This window comes from Sitophilus oryzae, unplaced genomic scaffold (assembly GCF_002938485.1).
Source record: "Sitophilus oryzae breed Bouriz unplaced genomic scaffold, Soryzae_2.0 scaffold_1745_pilon_pilon, whole genome shotgun sequence".
Lineage (NCBI taxonomy): Eukaryota > Metazoa > Arthropoda > Insecta > Coleoptera > Curculionidae > Sitophilus > Sitophilus oryzae.
In genome coordinates, this window is record NW_022146441.1 from 1881738 (window position 1) to 1903987 (window position 22250).

General features: G+C 33.2%; 4 protein-coding genes across 4 annotated transcripts; 2 read left to right on the forward strand and 2 right to left on the reverse strand.

Moving 5' to 3' along the window:
* The first annotated feature begins 1916 nt into the window (after nt 1-1916).
* LOC115882076 (heat shock 70 kDa protein cognate 2) lies at nt 1917-13846 on the forward strand. Its single transcript, XM_030899910.1, has 10 exons — nt 1917-2136; nt 2209-2388; nt 6382-6621; nt 6756-6984; nt 7785-7950; nt 8003-8208; nt 8269-8579; nt 9821-9947; nt 10010-10212; nt 13564-13846. Exons 2-10 carry the CDS (start codon nt 2215-2217, stop codon nt 13789-13791), a joined length of 1884 nt encoding a protein of 627 aa, XP_030755770.1. The 5' UTR covers nt 1917-2136; nt 2209-2214; the 3' UTR covers nt 13792-13846.
* Nucleotides 13847-14692: 846 nt separating this feature from the next.
* Nucleotides 14693-19903, reverse strand: LOC115881996. Its single transcript, XM_030899806.1, has 6 exons — nt 19477-19903; nt 19186-19383; nt 18852-18977; nt 18172-18471; nt 15117-15272; nt 14693-14984 (listed from the first exon to the last, which is right to left on the reverse strand). Exons 1-6 carry the CDS (start codon nt 19537-19539, stop codon nt 14853-14855), a joined length of 975 nt encoding a protein of 324 aa, XP_030755666.1. The 5' UTR covers nt 19540-19903; the 3' UTR covers nt 14693-14852.
* Nucleotides 19904-20053: 150 nt separating this feature from the next.
* On the forward strand, nt 20054-21175 carry LOC115882022 (NKAP family protein CG6066). Its single transcript, XM_030899842.1, has one exon. The coding sequence runs from the start codon at nt 20165-20167 to the stop codon at nt 21116-21118; it is 954 nt and encodes a 317-aa protein (XP_030755702.1). The 5' UTR covers nt 20054-20164; the 3' UTR covers nt 21119-21175.
* LOC115882023 lies at nt 21170-22076 on the reverse strand. The gene is made up of 3 exons (XM_030899844.1): nt 21899-22076; nt 21624-21840; nt 21170-21571 (listed from the first exon to the last, which is right to left on the reverse strand). Exons 1-3 carry the CDS (start codon nt 21982-21984, stop codon nt 21197-21199), a joined length of 678 nt encoding a protein of 225 aa, XP_030755704.1. The 5' UTR covers nt 21985-22076; the 3' UTR covers nt 21170-21196.
* Nucleotides 22077-22250: the final 174 nt, after the last annotated feature.

A 22250-nucleotide genomic window follows, 5' to 3' on the forward strand; every position in this document is an offset into this window, starting at 1 on the left:
CCCTCCTTATCGAACCTTATCGAAACACCCCACAGTCAATCCGTTTGCCAAAAATCAACTTTAAACGTCAAGCAGTTTAAGCAGGATCGTGATTACGCAATGGTCATATTTTATGAAACACCCTGTATAAATTTATAAAACATCTTAAAATATGTAAAACAACAAAATAGAATATACGTCTTTAAGAGTTATTCCGAAAAACTCACCGGTTTTTAAATAAAAAATATTTTAATATTTGAGGGGTGGTTTCACCCCCTTAGAATTCGAGTTTCGAAAAAATTCCTTCTTATCGAACCTCTACAACCTAAAGTCAATCTGTTTTCCAAAAATCAGCTTTTTACGTCAAGCGCTTTAAGCAGGATCGTGATTAATCAATGACCAGATTTTTCAAAACACCCTGTACACGTTTTTAAAAAATCTTAAAATAGGTAAAAAAAACAAAATAAAATATTCGTGTTTAAGCGTTTCTTCGGAAACTTGACCGTTTTTTAAATAAAAAATAAGGGGTGGTTTCACCCTCTTGGAACTGGAATTTCGAAAAATCCCTTCTTATCGAACCTCTACACCATAGAATCAAAGTTTACATTTTTGTTTCGACTTTTTTGCCATACCGTCAACTTTTTTTCTAACAAAGTTTTTTCAAATAAATTTTCAGAAATAGTAGAGGGAACGTGCATAAAAAATGAGCGATGGGACTCTAAAAAAATTGTACGAAGAGCTAAAAATGGCCATATAAAAAAGGCGAACGGACTTTGTTCGCCTGTTTATTAGTTGTCGTTGTGTCCGCCGAGCACGGTTCAAAAAATTGTACGAGTAAGTAAAAATCGCGAAATAAAAAAGGCGAACGAGACCCGTTGGGACTTCGTTCGCCTGTCTGATGGTACCCTACACGTACAAAAAATTGTACGAGCACCTAAACATGTCGAAATAAAAAAGGCGAACGAGATCCGCTCGGACTTCGTTCGCCTGTCTGACGGTACCCTACACGTACAAAAAATTGTACGAGCACCTAAACATGTCGAAATAAAAAAGGCAAACGAAAAGTGTAACCTTTCGTTTGCCTTATTTTATTTATCGACGAGCGAAGCAACGATCGATCGAGCAACTTCTCGGTCGATCTACTCGCTCGTCTTATGGGTCTCGTCTCTTTTCGACAAGACGAATCCCCAAGCTAAGGGCTGAGTCTCAACAGATCGCAGCGTGGAAACTGCTCTACCGAGTACAACACCCTGCCAGGTACGTAAGTCGTCTACAGACAATTCCGAGTTCCGACATCGAAACAAACGTTAATACCCATGATCGACCGCCGAACGGTAAGGTCGGACGTGGCAAGGATCGATCTCGCCGCCGACCGGTTACCGCACGCGGCAATTAGGGCTCGTGCGACGATCGACGCGAACGTCGACCGCCTAATAAAGTCACATTGTTTTGAGCCTTTCGACTCTCGGAACTCCAAGATATATCGTTGCCACCTTTGACTAGAAAGGATACGGCCTTATAGGCGTTCAGGCATAAACCCACGGATGGTAGCTTCGCACCATAGCCCGCTCGAGCTAGTGCGTGAACCAAATGTCCGAACCTGCGGTTCCTCTCGTACTGAGCAGGATTACTATCGCAACGACGAGTCATCAGTAGGGTAAAACTAACCTGTCTCACGACGGTCTAAACCCAGCTCACGTTCCCTATTGGCGGACATTTTATTCTGTAAACTTTGATAGAATCAACCTGTATGCCAAAATAGAGCTTCTTACGTTGAGTGGTTTGAGCAGGATCGTGATTAATCAGTATGTCAGTCACTTAAGGATTTTATATATTAGTATAGATTTATGTAGCATCTAACGCAGCCTGTATGACGTCACGGGTAGGTAATTAATTAGCCTTATTACCGATTATTCATGACAATCGCGCTGTAACATTGTAGAAAATCATATATGGCCACGCAACTCGCACCGAAAAAATCCTTACGAATTCGACTAAGTAGGCTGCTGTAGGAGTGCGATCGCCTGACAGAAAAACAGCCGAACATCTCTCACAGTATATTTCTGTACTCGCGTAGTCAGCACCAGTTTGAATTTTGTGAAAATTTAACAAAAAAAATCGTTTTGCACTTAGAAGTTTTTTTGTTTTAAGTAAAAGGTAGGTTAAAAAACTGTGTGTGTGTATATTTTTAAATTAAAAAAATGTTATGTATTTCGGGATTTTTTTTAGCCAAATATGGGTAAAATAGCGGCTATTGGTATCGACTTGGGTACTACGTACTCTTGTGTGGGGGTATGGCAGCATGGAAAAGTGGAGATTATAGCTAATGACCAAGGCAACAGAACTACCCCTAGCTATGTAGCGTTCACGGATACAGAGAGGCTTATAGGGGATGCAGCTAAAAGCCAGGTTTGTAAATTTCAAAAATAGATAAAATTCCTGAATTGATTGATGATATTCCCCATATAATTTTACATACAAAATGACAGCGGTCATAGCCACCGCTAACGCCGTTTTCTTTTCGATCATATTGTACCGTACGATCGAAAAAAAATCGGCGTCAGCGATGGCTATGGAATAAAATTCGTTGTCATTTTATATGTTCAATTATATGGACAATGCCATTGATCGTCATCGTATGATCATATCATTGATATCATCGTATGATATCAATGTAAAAAAAGGACGTCCAGTTGGCTTGGAAATGGCGATCTATGACAGTTCCCATATAATTTTACATACAAAATGACAGCGATCTTCATTTCATAGCCATTGCTGACGCCGTTTTTTTTGACCATATTGTATAAAAGGTTGTAGAGTGAACCTCTCAAATAAGAAATTTGAATATTCAGATTATATACTCATTAAAATTTAAGTCAAAAATCATTATTACAAAATGTAGCACTACTAACTATATTTTTTGACACAATTTGCTGTTATTGTAAACTGAGTTGGGAAAGAATAATATATTTAATACAAAATTAATTGTGTGCCATATTTTTACAAAATCTAAGTACAGTTTTGTAGTTTTTTTCTTTTTATATGCCTTTTCAGTGTTTTTTTTACTCTTATTCTAGTTAAAGCATCCCTTTACTAAACATAATATATTATTTCCACATGTAAGTGATTTGAAACTTTATACAGACTGTTCTTTGATCCACATAAAAGTAATCTTATTTCATAATAAATAGGACTCTATAATGAAAGCAAAATATTTTGGATTTGGAAACAGGCCAAGAATATAAGTCTCTCTCAGAATTTTCGTTACTTTATTATTAGACAGAAAACTCAAAATCGTTTTTCTTTAACAAATTTCATTATAACGTGGAAAGACTTATTAAAAATATAATAAATTGCGTAGGATATACATATAACACACTGAATTGATACGTTAACCCGAAAGATTATCTAACAGTTTATTAGATCTATGACCAAATTTGGGGAGGACCAAAATTTTTCAGGCTGACTCATTTATTTTGTCAAAGAGTTTTCTCGAAAAATGAAGATCAACGCCTTAAATACTTAATATTGTAGAGTATTATAAAATACCGTTCAAAGGTATGATCGAAAAAAATCGGCGACAAAGATCGTGGTCAGTCTTGAGACGTTATTTACTAAAAATTAAACGTAAAATTTGTCGAAAATTAACATTAATTATAGAAAGATTATAAAAAGGATAATACCTACGTTTCCAGGCATACAAATCTATTACCGAAAAATTGTTTTTTTATAGAATTTTAAGAGTGATAGTAAATTAACGATTGGCATACATTACTAACATCAACAGATGCATGAGCAATAGTACATTTATTTTTATTAGATTGTATTAAAAAAAGCTTCTTTTATTTTCCTTTTAGAGGCTATCGCTTCTTTCATTATAATTTTGGCATTGTTAAAATCTATTCTGTGCCCTGTGTCCCATGAATAATGACAAATCTTAAATAATAATAGCATAACATAAATAAACATAACATACGTAAAAATTAAAAACAAATTAAAAATAATAATACAGAAAGTTTGAGGCTTTTTGGTTTTACCTTATTAAGTAATTGTTATCAGGTAGTAATTGTTAATTTTGAACTTGCTATAATGTCATTTTAACAGAAAGTTAACGGTTTTTGTAGCCGTATCTGTTTAAAAAAAAACAAAGTGTTCTCGAATAGTTGCATTAAAATATTTTAAATAGTTTTTTTCTTTATTCTTTCGCTTCCGACGACGGAAAGAGATAAACTTTCCGAAACGTTAAGCATTTTTTTTGTTCGTTAGAGTAAAAAATAGTAATATTTATAGAACTACACCATTTAAAAATCATTTTTACTCAATATAAAATTAAGTTACAACCTTCTTAAAAAAATAAAGAATAGTGTAATGATGTCTAGGGCTTGACCTCGTCAAAATTATCATCGATCGTCATTTCTCGGCCGTCTTTGACGCCGTTTTTTTTTTCGATCGTATGGTAGATAAGCGCCATAAATAAATCTTAACAGAATGTGGAATCTAACTGGACTAAACGCATGCATTTTCAGCGATTTATCGAAAAATATCGGTGCATTTATTTTTAGAAAGATTTATAGTTAGGACGCCAATATTTTCTTAATGAAATCATCTGTTCTATAAACATATGTTCGTGAGTTTTTTCGTTTTTTTTTCTGTCAGCATGACCTCAAAATGGACCGGTACCGAGCAATAATGCCAAGTACCCATCCATATTCGGTCGGTACGACCTTATAATAAACTAATTCCACGCTTGACAGATATAGAAAACGAATGTTTTTACCCAGCAAATAAATACCTATATGTAAAAAATAAACTTGCATGTTATGCGTTTGATTATATTTATGTTTCAATTAATTTTTCAAAATTGAATATAATAAAAGAAGATTAGTAAGATACTGGCATAATTTTTAGCCGACCATACCAATGGGTATGGTAGTCTATTAAGACCGGCAAAAAAAGTTTTTTTAATTTCACTCAAAATTAGTTATTTGGGTCATAAATGACCTAAATATATATAATGTATATAATGTAATGTAAATAATGTCTATCTGTCTGTCTGTCCGTCTGTAACACAATAACTCAAAAACCGCTAAACCGATTTTAACCAAATTTGGCACAAAAATACTGTGGCACCCGAGGATCTGGCCATTAGTTTTTGATGGGGGTGGGGGGTTGGTAAGGGGGTATGGGAGGAGCTTTGTGTGTAAAAGTAAAAGTGTTTTGGTGTATTATGGTGATTTAGTGTTTTTATTTTGCTGTGTAACACCAAAGGTTCCAACCCTCAACTGTAATCTCTCCATACCCTAACCCTTCTCGAATCCGGATGAATTCCAAATCGTGACTCATCCGTGAAGAGAACATTGGCCCATTGTTCATTCGACAACTGAACATGATCTTAAGCCCACAAATATCGTACCTCTCGATTTGCTCTCGTTAAGGGTTGAGCTCTCCAGGGGCGTCTGCTTCTTAAGTTGACCTCTCTTAATCTATAGCGAATAGTGTCAGGACTAACGGTTACATATGTGTTTCCTGGAGAATTAAACTAAGCTCTGGTGCTGTAAGAGTCGGTCGGCGTCGATCATTTAATTGTAAAAAATGATCTTGCTGAGGGGTAGTAATGCGATGTCGCCCTGTGTGCCTTTCAGCAACATCACCACTTTCACAGTAGCGTGCACTTAATCGCGATATTACATTTTGCGTTGTATTTAATGCTCTAGCTACGTCGATTTGGCGCATTCCAGCTGCGAGCATACACATGGCCCTTAGCATTTCGTCTCTGTTAAGATGTCTACGCTCCATAATGTCGTTTAATAATAAACAGAGTTATTTGAATGAATTCTGGCCAGTTATCATAAAAACATAGCCAGTACAGGTTAAATTCGAACAATTTATGCTAGGTGCTTTTTATACATTTGACAAAAAATGCACAAACACTTCTGCAAATATCCCAAATTTAGAAATAATTGACTACTTCGTTTCAATCGAAGTAGAAAGAATCGGCCTACAAATATGTGGTTGTTTATTCAAAACATTTATTTTTAACTTTAATAAAATGATATCCCTAGATTTTTCCGGTGTGTATATTTTAGTATGGGCGGCTATACGTGCCTTCCGGCACCAATTTTTTTATATATAGCATAATACTATTATATAATTAGCATCCTACATCTCTGGATAGTGCACATTTTAAAAATATTCCGAAGAATTATCTTAAAAGACTCTTTTATTACGATTATTTTTTAAGCAGGGATTGTCATAAAATACTTTTACTTAAGAGAGCGTCAAAAATTTGCGTTTCTCCAATTTTCAGACACCTGTAGATATGTAGAAATTTTGATTTATTTAATCTAAAAATGATTATATTTCAATTATTCTTATTAATAACACTAAAATATCAAAAAATAGGTCGCTATGAACCCCAAAAACACGGTTTTCGATGCCAAGCGTCTGATTGGTCGAAAATTTGACGATGAGAAGATCCAGCAAGACATGAAACACTGGTCTTTCACCGTGGTAAACGATGGAGGAAAACCGAAAATTCAAGTAGAGTATAAAGGAGAGAACAAGAAATTTGCTCCGGAAGAAATTAGTTCCATGGTACTCACCAAGATGAAAGAGATAGCAGAGACCTATTTGGGAGGCAAAGTAAGTAAAATAGTACTAGTTAAAAAAGTTAGTTACTAATAAACAAAAACTTCTTTTTATTTTTAAAAAATTTCTGGAAACTAAATCTTCCTAACACGGAGTCCTATACTGTTTCAAATAACTTTATTATTTAGGTAACCGACGCTGTCATTACAGTCCCAGCGTACTTTAACGACTCCCAAAGACAAGCTACTAAAGATGCTGGAGTTATATCTGGATTGAACGTTCTCAGGATCATTAACGAACCTACTGCTGCAGCTTTGGCTTATGGTTTAGATAAAAATTTAAAAGGGGAAAAGAATGTACTTATCTTTGATTTGGGAGGTGGTACATTTGATGTTTCCATACTGTCAATCGATGAAGGTACTATACTCCTATCAAACAAATTCATTCGCTCTTACAATTGAAGATAACTAACTAATTATCACTTGTGAAATAATAAGTCTTTTGTACCTATTATTTATAGGTAGTAGACGTTATCAACAATACCTAAATAAATACAGGGTGGTCCGAATTGTATTCCGGAAACGTGGACAGCATATTCTGCAGATAAAAATAAGTAAAATGTTTTTTAATCCCCCCCCCCCCCAACACCACCCATAGCTTCATCACTGCAGTAGTTTTATACAGGTACGAACGCAAAGTTATTACTCTTCAATCCGGTTAAAAATAAATAGGTGGCGCCCTCTGCAAGTAGGTGTCATATTGTCATTAAAATCAAATTTCTCATGTCAAAAAACTCCCAGACACCAATTTTCATCCTGATATTGACGTTACTTCAGATATTATTTGGAAAAAATCGAAATAAAAATGAAACTTCTACACCCCGTACCTCCGAAACTAAGCCATTTTAGGACATACAATTATACGAACTTTTTCACCTATTTTTATCTGTAGAATATACTGTCGAAGTTTCCGCAATACAGTTCGGACCACCCTGTATATATTGATCATTAAAGTTCATTTATTACTTTTGTTTTATGTAATGTTAAAGTATTGTTTTTGAACTAAATTTTCTGATTTAATCATGTCAAAATATTCTACTATGCAGATTCTAGATTATGTTTCATATTCTGATCATCATCTATATTCAAATGATACTGTAAAATACTAATCAACGATAGAACTTTGAACTTTATGATAACACATGCTGTACTCCATAGGTTCTCTATTTCAAGTAAAATCAACTGCAGGAGATACCCACTTAGGAGGAGAAGACTTCGATAACCGTCTAGTAAACCACTTCGTTGAAGAATTCAAAAGAAAGTTCAAAAAAGACCTCAGTTCGAACACCAGAGCCTTGAGAAGATTAAGAACTGCTTGCGAAAGGTAATCAAAATAAGTTAGATAAAGAAAAAAATGCAATTTTTGAAATTTTCAGAGCAAAAAGAACTCTATCCTCTTCGACTGAAGCCAGCCTGGAAATAGACGCTCTCCACGAAGGTGTAGACTTTTATTCCAAGATCACCAGAGCAAGATTCGAAGAACTATGCATGGACCTCTTCAGATCTACACTCCAACCTGTTGAAAAAGCCTTGAATGATGCTAAGTTGGATAAAGGAGCTATCCACGATGTTGTTTTAGTTGGTAAAAAAATCTAAACTCACTTAACTTCGTTATTTTGAATAAATTTCTCTTCAAAAATAGGTGGATCAATTAGGATCCCAAAAATCCAGAAAATGTTACAGGAATTCTTTTGTGGAAAACCTTTGAATTTATCAATCAATCCCGATGAAGCTGTAGCTTATGGAGCAGCTGTGCAAGCTGCCATTTTGAGTGGAGATACTTCATCTCAAATTCAAGATGTTCTTTTGGTGGATGTAGCTCCTCTGTCTTTAGGTATCGAGACAGCAGGAGGTGTGATGACCAAACTAGTTGAAAGAAACTCTAGAATTCCCTGTAAGCAACAGCAAACATTTACTACTTATTCTGACAATCAAAACGCTGTAACTATACAGGTAAGTAAAAAACTGACTATTTAAAGTTATACAGGGGAATAGTGCGTTGGGCTTTTGTAACTCCTATAATAAAAAACTTTTTTTATTATAGGAGCATATAGGAGGAATTTTCTATAAGTGCGAACCTAAAATAGGTATTAGGATTTATTTCAGGAAAATATTTTAACTTCTACATTGCGGTTCAAAAAAGTGTGAGTGGATCAGGATGATTTTTTTTAAATGGAACACCCTGTATATTATTTTTTTTTACTTTCTGATCACTTTACATAAGACTAAGATATTATTAAATATGTTTTGATACTTTCAGAAATTTTAATGAATAAATAAAAAATATATATTTTTTTCAATTGATTTAATAAAAATTATTAAAAATACAAAACATGTCTTGAAATCGAGACTATACGTATTTACTATAGCTTGCCTGTACTTACTTTTCTATAAATATTGTAATCTTAGGCCATACAGGGTGTTCAAAATTCTATGTAAAACTTTCTAAAATATAAAAGAATTTTTCTTCAATTTTTTAAATGTAACACTCTGTATAATATTGCATTTTTGGCCTCCTTTCTGATCACTTTACATAATCTTAAGATAATATTAAATATGTTTCGATATTTTCAGAAATATTAATCAGTAAATAAAAAAAATATTTTTTCCAACAGTTATTTTTAAAAAATTTATTAAAAATACAAAAAATGTCTTGAAATAAAGACTATACGTATTTGCTATAGCTGGTCTGTACTTACTTTCCTATAAATATCGTAATCTTAGGCCATGCAGGGTGTTAAAAATTCTATGTAAAACTTTCTAAAATATAAAATCATCTTTCAATTCAATTTTTTAAACGGAACACTCTGTATATTATTGCATTTTTGGCTTCCTTTCTGGTCACTTTACATAATCCTAAGATATTATTAAATAGGTTTTGATATTTTCAAAAATATTATTAAATACTAACTAAAATAAATATTTCTTTCCACGTTTAATAAAAAAATTTATTAAAAATACAAAAAATGTCTTGAAATCAAGACTATACGTATTTACTACAGCTGGTTTGTACTTACTTTCCTATAAATATTGTAATCTTAGACCATACAGGGTGTTCAAAATTCTATGTCAAACTCTCTAAAATATGAAATATATTTTTTTATATATAAATAGGTTTTTTATTATAGGAGCTACAGATGCCCGACGCACTACTGCCGGACCCTGTATATGACACATTTTTACATTTTTTCTAGGTATTTGAAGGTGAACGAGCTATGACAAAGGATAATAACCTCCTTGGTACTTTTAACTTAACAGGAATACCTCCAGCACCAAGAGGTGTTCCCAAAATCGAGGTTACTTTTGATTTGGATGCAAACGGTACAGTTTTTGAAAATTCTTTCAATTTTTTTTGATGATATTTATGTTGAAAATGTTGTTAGGTATACTGAATGTCTCTGCCAGAGATACCAGTACGGGAAAATCAGAGAAAATCACTATAACCAATGATAAAGGTCGTCTATCCAAAGCTGAAATCGATAAGATGTTGGCTGATGCTGAGAAATATGCTTCAGAAGATGAACAACAGAAGCAAAGAATAACAGCAAGAAACCAGTTAGAGACGTACATCTTCAGCGCTAAACAGGTAGGTATTTAAATTCTCCTAAGGGCCAGTGTTAATAGATTCCGGTTAGTGTTTGACAAAAGCCAGTATCTGAGACGGCTTTGCAGAGAATAGTTCTCTGTTCTGGTGTTTTCCCATTTTCCCCATAGAATCTGCATTCGCCATTGTTTCTTAGCTTCACTCTACTGAGGTGTTCATTGAGGAGACATGTCCTGTCTGAGATAATGTCCTGTTAAAAAAACACAATCCGAAGATTGTTCTTACTTAAACCAAGAAAAATCTTTGATTACCTTCTCGGTAAATTCTGAGAAATTTCTTCGAGTGTCATAGAAAGATTTTTTTTGGCATACCTATTCTGTATCTTTTTCTTAAGGTGCCGTGCAGATTCCTGCGTAGGCGTTCATCTTTTTTCTTCCTCATCAGATGGTTCTATTAACTGCAGCGACTGGGAGTGCTTGGAAGTCCTGTATGCCTGTCCAATGACGAATATTTCTCAGCCAGGATAGCTTCCTTGGGCCTATTCCTCTTTTGCCCCCCTCTCTTTTACCCTGGAGAATCAGACGCTGAAAGTGATAGCGTTCTCCACGTAGTATGTGTCCCAAATAGGCTATTTTCCTCTTCTTGATGATTTCGAAGAGTTCACGTTCTTCTAGACCAGCTCTTCTGAGAATGTCTTCATTCCTCACACGGTCGACCCAGGGCACTGTTAGCATTCGTCGTAGGGTCCACATTTCGAAGGCTTCAATTCGGTTTATTGTTGCTACCTTCAGTGTCCATGCTTCCACACTATATAACAAAACGGACCAGACATAGCACTTCACCATTCACTGTTCGGTTTTTATATGATTCAAAATAAAAAATATATAAATTGTGAAATTAGTAATTTTTTAATGGCCATAATGCGTTCTTTCAAAATCATCGAACAACTAAATCATTTCCATAGATCCAGTGACGTATCGGGAGTTTGAATTTTGAGACCAAACACTGACAAATAATTTGTCAAAAAAATCATATTACAGCTATATGTTTTATTTTGCATAAAAATGTTAACTAATAAGTTAGAATAATTATATTTCTTCCATAACTAAGTGGTTTTATCGTTAACTTTAACTAAAGCTAAGTACAACACAAATCTTAATTACCGTGGACTATTATAACAACGTGGACCATACGTGGACTATTATAACAACAAATACATCGTAAAAGACTATTTTGGTAGCATTCTGAACGAGGATTCAAGTTTTTAGAAAATAATTTAAAGGAAAAATGAACTGCTCTCAGATGCTAGTTCCGAGTAAAATCCTAGAGCTCTATGATTTGCTTTTATTAACTCTGGCACATGATGCAGAATCGCATGAATCTTTGGAGTTATCTTAATACTTAAGTTAAGTATTTCCAATCTAAATTGTTCGATGTCATGTTCAAAATGTTTGTTTAGTGCTTGACCAAAACAACTCGAAACTACTTGATTGAATGCAGAAAACACTGCAATATATTTATTTCCTAAAAAAAAGATGTTTAGGTTTTTGCTTCTAAAAACTTTGAATAGGATTCTTTACCGGGCGATATGGTCTTCAAAATATCCACTTTCTTTAAAAGATGTCTGGCGTTATTTCCGTTACATTTTCCATAATGATCTAGTTTCAATCCCGCTTTTTTTATCCATTCTGTTGCAACATTGGTATTCTCCAATTCAAGACAATCAAATAGTTTTTGAACCACACCTAACAAAATGTGAAGCTCAGGAGGGGGAATATACTTTAAGACAGGTGTTTCTTCGTCGCCATTGATTAAAGGTATGTTTATACAGTTTTCCAAAAAATAATTGCCCTTCTTTATATGGTTCATTGAACAACAATTTAAAAAATACAAAAAAAAAATATTTTAAACAAAAACGCTTACTAAAATCTTTGGTTTTTGTTATATTTCCTCCAGATTGTTGCCATAAATTTGTATTTTCTGTAATACTTTTTATAGTTCTGAATGATCCTTTAATTTCCATTTCCTTTATACATTTACATCACACCATGGGCAAGTGTGAGTGGATGAATTTGACTGAAGACCAAGGAGAATCATAATAAGCTTAAAGCCAGCGGCAAAAGTATAGGAACACATTCCACATATGGACTGCAGATCTAACGTCTCAAAGATGCTTTTAATGTTAGCATACGATTCAGACAACTTTGGTCCTAAGCCAATTATGAATAGTTTATTAATTTCAGCACTTTTATATTTCTTGAAATATTTGGGGGATCATTTTCAGGGAGCACATTCAGACAAACTTTAAGTGATCCACCACCACTATCAATGCCAATTTTTAGATGAAAAGCTTTAGATAATTCTCTAATTTCCAAAATATATGATAGAAGACCAGAAAAATCTGACAGTATACAAAAATTAATATTAACTGAATTAACATTTTTCCTTTAAATTATTTTCTAAAATGTTTAACTTGAATTCTAGTTCAGAATGCTACCAAAATAGTCTTTTACGATGTATTTGTTGTTATAATAGTCCACGCATTTAAGATTTGTGTTGTACTTAGCTTTAGTTAAATTTAGCGATAAAACCACTTAGTTAGTGAATAATTATAATTATTCTAACTTATTAGTTAACATTTTTATGCAAAATAAAACATATAGCTGTAATATGATTTTTTTGACAAATTATTGTTTCAGTTTTTGGTCTCAAAATTCAACGTCACGGTACGTCACTGGATCTATGGAAATGATTTAGTTGTTCCATGATTTTGAAAGAACGCATTATAGCCATTAAAAAATTACTAATTTTACAATTTATATATTTTTTATTTTGAATCATATAAAAACCGAACAGTGCATTCTGTATCTGAGGCCGAAGTTTAAGTTCCTATCTGTGAGAAATCTTCGAAGTTACAGAAAATTAGATCTTGCTTGTTCGATACTGCATTTGATCCCCTGATCTGGATCCCACGTTTCGTTAACCACGCATCCCAAATATTTAAATTGTGTGACCTGCTTGATGATCTCTCCATTTAAGTAAATTCTGGTGTTCGGAATATTGTTTCTGCTAACAGCCATAAATTTAATTTTGTCGTATTTATGCTTCAACCCGATCTTTGGCTTTCTTTGTTAACCTTATTTAGAAGGATTTTGAGATTATTTTGAGATTGCATTGTCTGCCAACATCACTGTGTCATCCGCATATCGGATATTATTAATTGGAATGCCATTTATTTTCACACCAATGGGACTATCGGAGATTGACTCAGTGAATGCTCTTTCCACATATAAATTGAACAACAATTAAGACAAAAATTGAGACACAATACACCCTTGTAAAAAATAATATCTGTATAATTACAAATAATATATTATAAAATTTTCTTTCTAGGCTGTGGAAAACGCTCCGAGTGACAGATTGGGTGAGAGCGACAAAAAATTAGTAGAAGAAAAATGTTCCAGCGCTCTGCAATGGCTGGACAACAACCAGCTGGCGGAAAAAGACGAGTACGAAGACAAATTAAAAGATTTACAAAGAGAGGTACAGCCTGTCATGATGAAATTGCACCAAGGAGGTGCTCAGCCTCAAGCAGGACCAAAAGTAGAGGAAGCTGATTAAAGAGCATTTTTTTGTAAATAAAACAAATTTTTAATTAAATTATTATGTTTCTCTCTCTCTGTCTCATGGGTCCTTTTATTGCAAAAACTAGATCTACCAATTTCGCTCTGTGTTATTCATATACCGTATGAACGAAAAGTAACGGCGTCGAGCTGGCTTGGAAATGACGATCGATGACAATCCCCATATAATTTTAAATATAAAATGACAGCGATCTTCATTTCATAGCCATCACTGACGCCGCATATTATACAGGGTGTCCCAGAAATAAGTGCAAGTATTTTAAGTGGTGGTAGATCTCGATAAAAGAAACAGATTTTCTCTTTATAGTTTTTCAAATAAGTCCAAAATAACATTTATAACGAATTATTCTACTTCGAAATTTTCCAAAAACAATGATTTTTTGATAAAATTTTATAAACCACTGGATCTTTTCTATTAACTAAAAAAAAATCAAAAAAATATTAAAAAATTTCCGAATTTTCAAATTTTTTTTTCGCGAAAAAAACCTCATAGGCGTGTTTCTGGGGTTGAACTATACTATTAGTTAAAATACTTGCACTTACTTCTGGGACACCCTGTATAAATTCACTTAGAAATAATTACTAACTTCATATATTTTCTTGAATTTATTTAAAACCTGTCAAAGTAATTAGAATACTCCAATTTGACTTGGGGGGGTGCTTCAGTAGCGAATCTGATATTTTTGTTATTATCTAATGATTATAACTCACCTATTTTTATTAAAAATATATTTTTTGACAATTTTAAAAACTAGTAATAATTATTGACAGCATAAAACAAAACCAATAAATGATTGAATCTACCCTATATTATATTTTTAGTAAATTTTAATAAATCTTAATAATTTTTTTTAACGATATAAAAATTAAACTACCAATTACGAACAGAAATTATATTTATTTATAGGTATGTCATTTAACTAGAACAAGTACAACTAAAATACAGTCAAACTCAAATAAAAAAAAATCGTTCATAAGGTTTTTACAACTTGCTTTGCCTTAAGTCTTCTTAAGTAAAATAATGTGAACATTAATTCACTAATCCTCTTTAAACATCACCGAATAATATGCCAACTCTTCACTAAGTTCCGGATCATCTTCGAACTCTACAGCTGGCTGTGATTTGGGCGCTGTTTTCTGTTTTTTTAAACGCTGACAAACCTCGCCATTCTGTAACGTAAAAAAGAAAATATTTACACATTAATACCATATAAGATCGAAAAAAAAAACGCCGTCAAAGAAGCTGATGGAGAATGACAATCGGAGATAATTTTGTCGAGGTCAATCTCTAGATAGTCTTACCTGTAAATTATTTTTGCTGATACTAGATATAGCGTTCTGCAGTTCGATAGTTTTAGGATTGACGGTAACGCTTGCGGCTGAAGACATTTGTTTCATCTGTTCCAGTTGTGGGTTGACCATCAGATCTCCATTAGTATAGCCCAACTTTGCTAGAACCTATAACAAAAAAAAAGGCGTCCAGTTGGCTCGGAAATGACGATCGATGACATTTCCCATATAAATTTATAAGATATAAAATCACAGCGATCTTTATTTCATAGTCATCGCTGACGCCGTTTTTTTTTCGATCATACTGTATTATGGTACCGTATGATCGAAAAAAAACGGCGTCAGCGATGGCTATGAATTGAAGATCGCTGTCATTTTATATGTAAAATTATATAGGGAATGTCATTGATCAGCGTTTCCAAGCCAACTGGACGCCTTGAATAAAATATACAGGGTGGTCCGAACTGTATTCCAGAATCTTCAGCAACATATTCTGCAGATAAAAATAAGTAAAAAAGTTCCTATAAATGTATGTCCTAAAATGCTTAGATTCGGAGATACAGGGTGTAGAAGTTTCATTTTTATTTCGATTTTTTCCAAATAATTTCTAAAGTAACGTCAATATTTGGATGAAAATTGGTGTCTGGGAGTTTTTTGACATGAGAAATTTGATTTTCATGTCAATATCACTCCTACTTGTAGAGGGCGCCACATATATGTTTTAACTGGTTTGACGAGTAATAACTTTTCGTCCGTACCTGTATAAAACTACTGAGTAAAAAAATATACATTCCCGACATTATCTACGTAAAAAAGCTCTCTTGGTAAAAATCGCTACGAGTAATAGTTCTCGAGATATTTGTCATCAAAATGGTCAATACCTCTGTCATCAATGACATAAATTAAACATGTTGACTACAGTACGTCTGCTGGATCTGTGCCTATGAAAGGAATGCGGACAAAAAACATTTAAAAAAACAGCAATATATTTTATACGTCGACTTGACGAGTACGTCACCGCAAATCGCTCCGCCCACTCATTTTATTGACTACTTGCAAATTTGTCGAATTTTTATTGACGGGACGCGTCGTCTAATTTTTTACGAAAATCATCGAGAGAATATCGTTTCCCCTCTCACGGATACCCCGTAGCTACAGAACGAACAGACGTACTGTAAATAGTTATTAAACTGAAATCATAAATATGAAATATTTTTGTGCCAAAAGTTGTTTTATCATCATTTTTTCGCAGACAAATTTATGATTAATTTAAAAAAAATAAAATTTCCTAAATTTATTATTTCGGTCAAATAACTAGCTACTCAACGTATTTTATGTCAATAATGACATGTATTATGTACCATTTCTCTAAATATTATCTTGAGAGCGGTTTGTTCGTAGCGATTTTTACCAAGAGACATTTTTTTGCGTAAAAACTCACGGAAATGTATATTTTTTTACTCAGTAGTTTTGTACAGGTACGGATGAAAAGTTATTACTCTTCAAAACAGTTAAAACACATGTAGGTGGCGCTTCCTACAAATAGGAGTCATATTGACATCAAAATTAAATTTCTCATGTGAAAAAACTCCCAAACACCAATTTTCATCCAAATATTGACGTTACTTCATAAATTATTTGGAAATAAACGAAATAAAAATGAAACTTCTACACCCTGTATTTCCGAAACTAAGCATTTTAGAACATACATTTATACCTTTGAATAAGAAGACTAAGGAAGGAGCATAATGCTATCCATGTATTCATGCATGGTGGGCGGAAAAGCCACCATAAAAGCTCTCTAGGGTGGGGATCCTTGACAGTTCTCTTTGACGATTCATTTGACACATTTGAATTTGATTTGAAATTCTGTGGATTTGTCAGTCTTTACGGAGCTTATTTTATGTTATTTATTATTTATTCTACTACTGATAGTTGTATAAAGGTAGTAAATCTAGATGGAAATTGTGGCAGAACTTACATTAACAGTGACACTATCGCGATTTATCGAAAAAGACTCTAAAATAGTTGGTTGTGTAGCGTGCGGTAGATCTCGGCAAAAATTGAGTGAAATAATGGAACAACTTTTCGCTAGTAAGTGACTATATAATATTCATACGTGTAGTAAACCGATCATTTATGAAATTCACTTAAATTAACTAAATTATATATTTTTCTTGAATTTAAGCTTTTATTTATTACTTGTCAAAGATTAGATGTCAAAGAATTTAGATAAGTTTATTTGACTTACCTGCTTCAGTAGCGTATCGGATGAGTGTTAATAAATACTTGAGGTGTGTTAATAAATACTTATTATAACTTATCTATTTTTATTAGAATTATATATTTTTATAACAATTTTAATAACTACCAACATTTATTCACAACGTAAAATAAAACAACAAATTATTGAGTCTACCCCACGTCTACCCTACATCATAGTTTTACATTTTTTAAATAAAATTAGAACGACACTGATAAACCGGAATTTAAGTCGGCCATATTTGAGGCCCATCGCGGTGTACCTAAGATTTTGATATGCTCCTTCCTTAGTCTTCTTATTCAAAGTTAAAACAAATGTAGGTGGCGCCCCCTACAAATAGGAGTCATATTGACATCAAAATCAAATTTCTCATGTCAAAAAACTCCCAGAAATTATTTGGAAAGAATCGAAAAAAAAATGAAACTTCTACACCCTGTATTTCCGAAACTAAGCATTTTAGAACATACATTTATACAAACTTTTTTACTTACTTTTGTTTTCGGAATACAATTCGAACCACCCTGTATACTTGATAGTTGGTAACAAATTACTTAATACTACAAATTTATGAATTCAGTGCTATCTACGGCAAATTAAAGAAAATAATGATATTTAAGATAATTATAAAAAACTAATTTATTTTAAAGTTTTAACATCCAGCATCATTAAAACTATACATTTCCTTTGTCCATGCAACTTTTTTAATATTTTTTGATGATGTATATCTTCCCTTAAAATTTGATCGCGCATTTTTCGGATACCCCGTATAAAAAATGAATTATCCAAAATTAAATTCTCGCTCACCTGAGCAATATAGACGCTTTTTTCCAGATGCGACATAGTTTCCCACGTATCGTACACCACTTGCTTAACCTGTTGCTTGGACGCCTTGGGGTACATCCAGTGGTACAAAGTACGGGTTCTTTTCGAAAAAATCGACTTGGCCATTCGCAGCACCTCTTCCTGCCTGGATCCCAACCTGTTAAACACGTTCATAGTCTCCATGTCGGTGTTGACATAGACAAAAGCCTCCTGGCAAAGGTTTTTCGGGTCTGGATACGTTTGAGACTTGAGCTGAGTCGGAACTGGAGACCAATTTAGACCCTATATGATATACATAGAGAATTTATCTATACAGTCTGTCGCATTGCAGAACTTATAATATAGGAAAGCACATGTAAATTTTAAAAACGATAATTATTTTACAAAAAAAAAACAACGAATTCATATAAATTATTCAAAATGAACAGTTTATTGAAGTGGAACTTCTTTACGCACGATGGGAGTAAAAATTCAAGGGCGTGAAACGACACGGGATGCGAGAGGAAAAGAGGTAACTCTTGATTTTTATGTTCTCTAAAATGAAATAGGGAAGTTTTATCATCATTTTTAAAATTTACATGAGGTTTCGTATGTTCAGGCCGGTGAAAATGAAACATACGGTATAAAAAAAGGTGTAGAAAACATAAATTAAAGAAATATACCGATATTTGTGCCTTGATCTTGGTAAATTCGGGACTTAAACGTTGTTTCCTTTTTCTAGATTTAATGGGTAAAATAGTTAGGGTTTCCTTTGAACAAGTGGGCTGTTGATTATTTCTATCGTCATGCTGTAAAAAGAAAACCCGATTTTTTTTATCAAAACTTTCACACCCTGTAACATCTTGGTATGAACTTTTTATTTAAAAAATAATACTACAAAATAACCCTGTAAAATATCACATATTTATAAACACCCTGTATGCGCGTCTTTACGCAATAACGCGCGCGTTTGAATTAAATAAGGTATAATAAGAAGTAATGAAAGCAACTAAATACCTGTGAAGGAGGATGATTAGCAGTCAAATCTTGCCTATGCGATCTGAGATCCATAGGCTCATCTTGAAACAATTGTAAACATAAAACTTTAACTTCTTTATCGCTACCATTATTTTCATTGCGCGCAAATTTAATTCTTTCCTTAGTTTCTTTACTTTCTCCACTCTTTAAAATTAGAAAATCTCTACATTCGCTAGGCTAAGAATTGAGAAAAAAAATTATGCCAAACAGGTATTAATTCGTTTAAAACTACTATAAATAATTCAAAAACTACCTGAAAAGACACCTTACCTCACTAACATTATCACCGCTGGTGTAAACGCTTTCTTTAGTTTCCATATTTTTCGTTTCCATTGAGAATAAAAAACTACGTCTCTCACAATTTCGGAAAACTTGGAAACAACTTTGTTTATTCTGGTTGCTAGGTTTTAATTATTAATGTTCTTTTCTTTTTCCAAGACCGCCTTAATTTTAAAATATATTTCTTCTCATTCTGTAATATGGCCACTTGTCTCTTTATTAAATATATGTTTATTTTTTTTTTTTTCCTATTTTTGGCCACTTGTCTATTACGACATTCAGCCAGCTTATTTCTTGTTATTTAATTAGCGTTTTTTAAAATTGGACAAATACAGACTCACACATACATTTAACACCCATGTCCGAGGCCGGAATCGAACCGGCGACCTTGCGTCTACTAGAATGCGGCGCAATCATTTCGACCACTAGGCCGACATATGTTTATTTTAAGACCGAAATCAAAATAAAATGAAGAACTGTAAAATTCTTCTTCTTACAGGCAAAAAAAAAAAACGATTGATCGTAGCCACTATAAAAATTAAGAAGAGTTTCTGTCACTTTTTGACAACGTTTGGTTAAGTTTTGTAATTTGTTTACAAGATATTCCTTTAAATATTAAAAACTCAATATTTTTATCTACGATATTTATAATTAACTGATTGTTGTTTAAAGGAGAGCTATGTTATCGCATAAACGAAGATCTCGCTCGCCAGAATATAGAAGTCATTCCAGGAAACCTTCGCGACATTATCGATCTCGATCCAGGAGTAGATCGCGATCTAAATCGAGAGTATCCAACTATGCATCATCGTCAAGTAGTAGATATCACGATAATGGACATGGAAAAAATGATAGAAGAAATACGGACCATAATCATAGGTCGAGAGACACTCATAAAAAGTTTGCCTCTCAAGAAGATGAATTTATGGAGCACAGAAGACAAGAACGAGAGATATTGGGTACCAGGGAGGCACCCACTGTATGGGGAAGGTCACCTTTAAGAGAAGAGCTTAGTTCTGAAGAGGAGAAATTAAGTGAGCGTGAATCTTCAAAGAAACACAAGAAAAGAAAGCATAAAAAAGAGAAAAAGCATAAAGAAAGTAAAAAGCACAAGAAGAACAAGAAAAAGAAGAAAAAACGAAAGTATTCATCCAGTTCAGATTCCTCCAGTTCTGAGGAAGAGGAGGAACAGTGGGTAGAAAAAACAAGTTCAGAACCAAAATTATCAAAGAAAAATGCCTCAGATTCAGAAGAAGACGAAACTGTTGTGGGACCTAGCCAGAAACCACATGCAACACTTACCAGCAAAGAAATGGGCAAAGCTCTACTTCCCGGTGAAGGTGCAGCTATGGCAGCTTATGTAGCTGAAGGCAAACGTATACCCAGAAGAGGTGAAATTGGATTAACATCAAACGAAATAGCTTCTTTTGAAAAGGTTGGATATGTAATGTCTGGTTCAAGACACAGAAGAATGGAAGCTGTCCGTATTCGTAAAGAGAACCAAATTTATTCGGCAGATGAAAAGAGAGCTTTGGCCATGTTTAGTAAAGAGGAACGACAAAAGAGAGAAAATCTGATTTTGGGACAGTTCAAAGATATGGTGAAATCAAAACTGGCTGATAAAAATAAGTAATATTTGTTTTTTAAATTGTATATAGCTATTAACTAATTAATTAAAATAATGTAAAGTAAAAAATTATTTTTATTGATATTACATATATAAATTACTAACGACTGGACTTTCTTTAAAAGATACTTTGATATCTAAACCAAGAAATTTCAACAATTTTATTAATTCAGCAGAATTCATAGAGTCTAGAGGCAAATGGTCGGTGTAGACAATCCACAAGTAAGCTTGATGTTTCTGGCAAAGACAGTAAGTCAAAACTGTTGCACCTAGCCCTTGAATTAAGTTAGGAGTTTCTAATCTTGAACCATAAGGTAATTCACTGGAATTGGTGAGGCACTTTGTCACTGTAACTACATCTCTGTACTTCTCTGCCGGTTTAAGATTATTTATTAATTCTGTAGTAATGGCATGAATTGTTTTTGCCTTTTTAAGCCACGGTGCTAGTATTTCTACAATCTAAAAAAGTGTATATGAGATATTAGTGAAATGAATGAAGTTATAAAGTTACCTCTCCTAAAACTAGTTTATTTAGTTGTCCTGTAAATAGAACTAAATATCTATCATTAAATTTGTAGATAAAAACACCTTCATCTTTAATTAATGCAACAGGTTCTATTCCTTTTAATAATGTATTAACAATATGAATAACTTTTTGACTTTCTATAAATACAAGGGTTTCAATATTATCTGGAGGTTCAGGTTTTCCTTCCCACTGAAAAACTGGCCTGAAAATTTAATAGATTAACATTTTTATGTGAAAAGATCATTATTTTAATTATTAACCCTGCATAGTCAGGAAGATTTTCTAGGTCCTCGTCTTCTAATATTAAAGCTCTTGTCGTAGGCTCAACAATTTCACCAAAAACCATCTTTGTATAGTCTTAATAAGTATAAATAAATAATAATTTGAATAAAGACTGAAAAAAACAAATTTTGTATGACTTGCAAAAGTCACAGGCATAGATATGGAGGATGGAGGAATATTTTATTTTTCTTTCTCTATATCTTTGGCTACAGATCATATATTTTTTCAGAAGTTTCACAATACAGATAACTCAGGTAGCTGTGGACCTAAAACAAAATTACACTTATAGTCCGGATAGCCCCGGCAATTGTGGCCTTAAACTACAATATA